This window comes from Limulus polyphemus, unplaced genomic scaffold, assembly GCF_000517525.1.
Source record: "Limulus polyphemus unplaced genomic scaffold, Limulus_polyphemus-2.1.2 Scaffold4954, whole genome shotgun sequence".
In the NCBI taxonomy this organism is placed as follows: Eukaryota; Metazoa; Arthropoda; class Merostomata; order Xiphosura; family Limulidae; genus Limulus; species Limulus polyphemus.
This window is the reverse complement of record NW_013670564.1, coordinates 54,152-58,398: the sequence shown is the minus strand read 5'-3', so window position 1 is coordinate 58,398 and position 4,247 is coordinate 54,152. Positions and strand designations below refer to the sequence as shown.

At 34.4% G+C, this 4,247-nt stretch overlaps 1 protein-coding gene across 1 annotated transcript in view; it reads left to right on the top strand.

Annotated features, from left to right (window-relative positions):
* LOC106471903 overlaps positions 1 to 4,135 on the top strand; it is a gene marked incomplete at its 5' end in the record, with an annotated part of 5,687 nt that extends 1,552 nt beyond the window's left edge. Inside the window, one exon of the mRNA XM_013932529.2 lies at positions 1,363 to 4,135. Coding sequence (XP_013787983.2) covers positions 1,363 to 2,920 — 1,558 coding nt within the window. The remainder of the gene's footprint in view (positions 1 to 1,362) is intronic.
* Between the last annotated feature and the right edge of the window lie 112 nt (positions 4,136 to 4,247).

The following is a 4,247-nucleotide window of genomic DNA, read 5'->3' as shown; positions in this document are numbered from 1 at the left end:
CTGTTGGATTTCTTGGTAAGATCATACCTCGTATATAGTTCATGTCCTCCTCTCACCATGGTTTTACATTTTCTGTTGGATTTCTTGGTAAGATCATACCTCGTATATAGTTCATGTCCTCCTCTCACCATGGTTTTACATTATCTGTTGGATTTCTTGGTAAGATCATACCTCATATATATAGTTCATGTCCTCCTCTCACCATGGTTTTAAATTTTCTGTTGGATTTCTTGGTAAGATCATACCTCATATATAGTTCATGTCCTCCTCTCACCATGGTTTTAAATTTTCTGACCACTATATTCTTAAACTTGATTTTGTGAAAAAAAACAGATGATTTACACACTTACTGTGAAATCCAAACTTGGTAACCAGTTGAAGATATGTAGATACTTAAAGTGCAACAACTTGCTTATTGTACATTGTCTAACAATTTCCTTCTAGAAATTCCACAACATTTCTGATTTAGTGTTTTTGTTAATTTAAAGGAAATCATAGTCTAAACTAAACTAAAGATCTATATGTATTGGACAAACTTCTTACAAAGAAAACCTAACATACACTCATATTAAAGAACAACTGAACAGCATTTTTGTAAAGCTTATAACAAGAAACCATTTACAAAAGATAGTAACACATTAGTGCAGTGGTTCCCATCCTTTTCACCACCAAAAACCCCTTTTATTATTAATTTTTTCCCCATTCTTTGTCCTTCCATGCATTATTTAGTTAAAGAAAATAGCTCACAAACCCCCAGGGGTCTGAGGAACCACTGAATTAGTGTGCCACATTATTTAACAGGAAACCTTTTAACCACAGAATGTCTTGCAAGTCACTTCACTTATTGTGTTTATATAAACACATAACACATTTCTATTCACCAGAAATCTCAGTTTTTAATTCAATGTACTGCTAAACTTGTGTACTTGATATAAACATACAATAAAACATGTTTCCTCTCATCATGTTTGCATTTTAAAATCACTAAATACCTAAATGTACTTGTTTTCTCTCTCTATAAATTTAGGATTTTAAATCAAAATCAACCTTGTAAAACTACATTTGAAAAAAGAAAAGAGATTTAGAATCCAGTAATTTTACACTGTAATTATTCAGAAAGCTACAACTGCATTCTCTACATTTACCAACATATGGTGTGAAATATTTGTAATTTATTATCATATCTTCATGTAAAAAAAAAACTTGTATGGTTTCTCATAAATGATTAACATGATGCTTATTCAGTTTTAAATTTTCTTTTGAAATCAAAGCATTAATGAAATGTTTTCATAACAGATCTTTGTAAATTAAGCTTTATTACCAGTTGAAACTACAACATACTAAGAAATGATTATTTTACAGCTATGCTGATCTGACTGTGGAACATGGATTATTAACATCTGGTGAAGATGCTATGATAGTTGCTAATCTCAAACTTAGTGGCCCTGAATCAATTCTTGGGCGTACTCTTGTCCTCAGAGGAACAGAGACTGCTAGGTCTGTTTGTGCAGTGATTCAACCCACATCACGGGTACGGACCTTTCGTTCTAAGCTTCATACACCAGTGGCTGGAGAGGTTGTATTTAGACAAAGTGAACAAGATATTGGGCTGTATTCTCACCTCTATTTCACCGATGGTACAAGAAAAGACACTCTTCATCGCTGGGCACTACTGACTGGTAAACAAACTGATACTATGAATGAATATTTTCAGAATGAAGTAAGTCAGTGTGCCAGTCTCCATGGGGCAGTGCCACTTATCCAGGGTTCCAATATGCTAGCAGTAGGAAAAGAGCCTATTAGTGCATATAGCAGTACCTATTATGTCATTCAGAACCTACCTCCACTAGAGAAGTTGATTGGTGGACTTTATTTTGTCATTTATTCCAGCACCAGTCCTGCTGATATTCTTGCCTGTGCTCCTTTATTGGCTGTTGAACCAAAGGAAGCCGTGGCCATGTTCAAGAAGGAAGTTATTGGACAGGTGACCTTCCGTCAAGAATCACCCTTTGACCCAACTCTAGTTACAGTAGACTTGGATAATCTGCAACAAAGAGCATACAGTTATGGAATTGATGAATACCCCTTAATCTATCGGTGGAACAGTTCTGAACAGTGTCCAAATATCAGGGGTGCTATATACAATCCTTTCAAAGCAGAGCCTTATGCTGTACCTGAGCCTGGGAAAGGTAGTGCTGATCTTTATGCCACAGGTGATTTAAGTGGCAAGTACGGCACCTTACATAACAAGAAACAAGTCTTCCAACAAGTTCGAGACCAGTCTCTTTCTCTTTTTGGAATCCACAGTGTGGTGGGGCATGCACTGGTCATCTACAAGCCTGATGGTCAGCCCTTGACATGTGCAAACATTGAACTCAGTGGGAAGCCAATAATCACTGCTTACTCAACTTTTGACACTCCTCTCCAAGGCCAGATTATCCTCAAACAAGATGCTACAGATCCAACAGCAGATACCTCAGTCTACATAGAGCTCTCCTACCCAACAGGGACACCAAACATTCAAGAAAATACATACAATCATCCTTGGCATGTTCATGTTAGCCCTGTTTCTACAGGAACTGGGTACAGTACCACACAGTGTGCAGTTGCTGGTCCTCATTATAACCCCTACAATGTCAGCACTGAGGGAATATATTTTTGCCACTGTTCTGGCAACATGCCTTCCAGGTGTGAGCTGGGAGACAGTTCTGGAAAACTGGGTTATCTAGATATCCCCGTCTTTAAGACTCTAGACAATGGTCAAACAGAACTAGCAAAATACTATTTTACTGACCCTAACCTTCCTTTATCTGGACCAACATCAGTCAGTGGAAGGTCTATTGTGGTTCACCATCCAGATTTTGGAAGTGGTCGTATGGTGTGTTCTAATATTATTCAACATGGAATTACTCAAAAGTGAGATACATCAAACTTTATTGGCAAAGAAATGTTTATAAAACATCATTACAAGATTCTGATAAAACAAGCTTGAGTAGATGTTCTTAAGTTGATCTCTTACTTAGCTACCTAAAATACACTGAGACAGGATATCTATTATATAATGGATCATATTCATTCCCATTGAATAGCAAAACTTGTACCATGGCTAGCTGAGCATTTTAATTTCAGGCAGTATTAGATATCTATCTGGTTAAGCTGAGTAAAATTATTACACTGACTGTTACTTTATGTGTACTATGAAAGAAAAGAATTTTGCTAATAAGTACATAAAACAGAAAATGCTCCCAAATAAAATTTAGCTCTAGAAAAAATACAAATAAGGAACTTTCATCTCTGGTGTTTATTTACACATTTGCACATATGTATATTTCAAAATTTAATATTTCTAGAAATGTGTGACACGTATCGTAGTCATGACGTTGTGTACTCTCTTTTTGTCAAAACTGGAATTTACTTTTGTTTCAGGAGACCTCAATCTTAATAAGTGATGTATGTGTAATAAATACACAATGAACAAGAATATTGTACCCCTTTCATAATCTGATCCTAGGTTCCAAAACACTTTTATTGATGTTTCTTGACTTAATACACTATTAAAATCTTGCAACCAGTGCTTAAGTATGATTTGTTTATCATTTGACCATGTATATCATTGCTTCCTTAAAGACACCTGTTGTGAACTTGTTTTATAATCAGTTAATTTACTATTTCATAACATTCATTTTGTTACTTAATCAATAAAATAATTTTGATTATTAAGATTTAAAATCAAAACTTGTAAGCATTTTAAGGATATTGTTAAAAAAGTCTTTATATATGTATTCATTCTATATGTAGAATCAGGTCAAACGTTTTGAAACTTGTGTGTTATCATACAATGAAATGAAGATTGAACATAAAAGCATATGTAAACCTCTGTCTATGACACTTGACAACAATATAATTGTTCTGTATTTTTAATGTACATATATTTTAGGCTATATATTCCAAACTATATTACAATTTATTATCCAAATGGAGATAGTTAATATAACTTGGAACATTGTGAAATTGTATCTTTAGCTAGTGTGTAGACTTTAATAAGAAATGTGCAGGAGTCATGCTGTCTTAATGGTTATTCTTACAACCCTAATGCAGTTTTGTAGCTGGAGCTAATAAACCTTTTTAACAGAAATACTGTGATACTTAGTTTGGTTTATTCTCTGTAAAATCAATATAAGCTATCAAAAGCCATTTATCTGAAAACAAGTATTGAAGAAGACGTAGCAGGTAGTAACTAGTGAAAA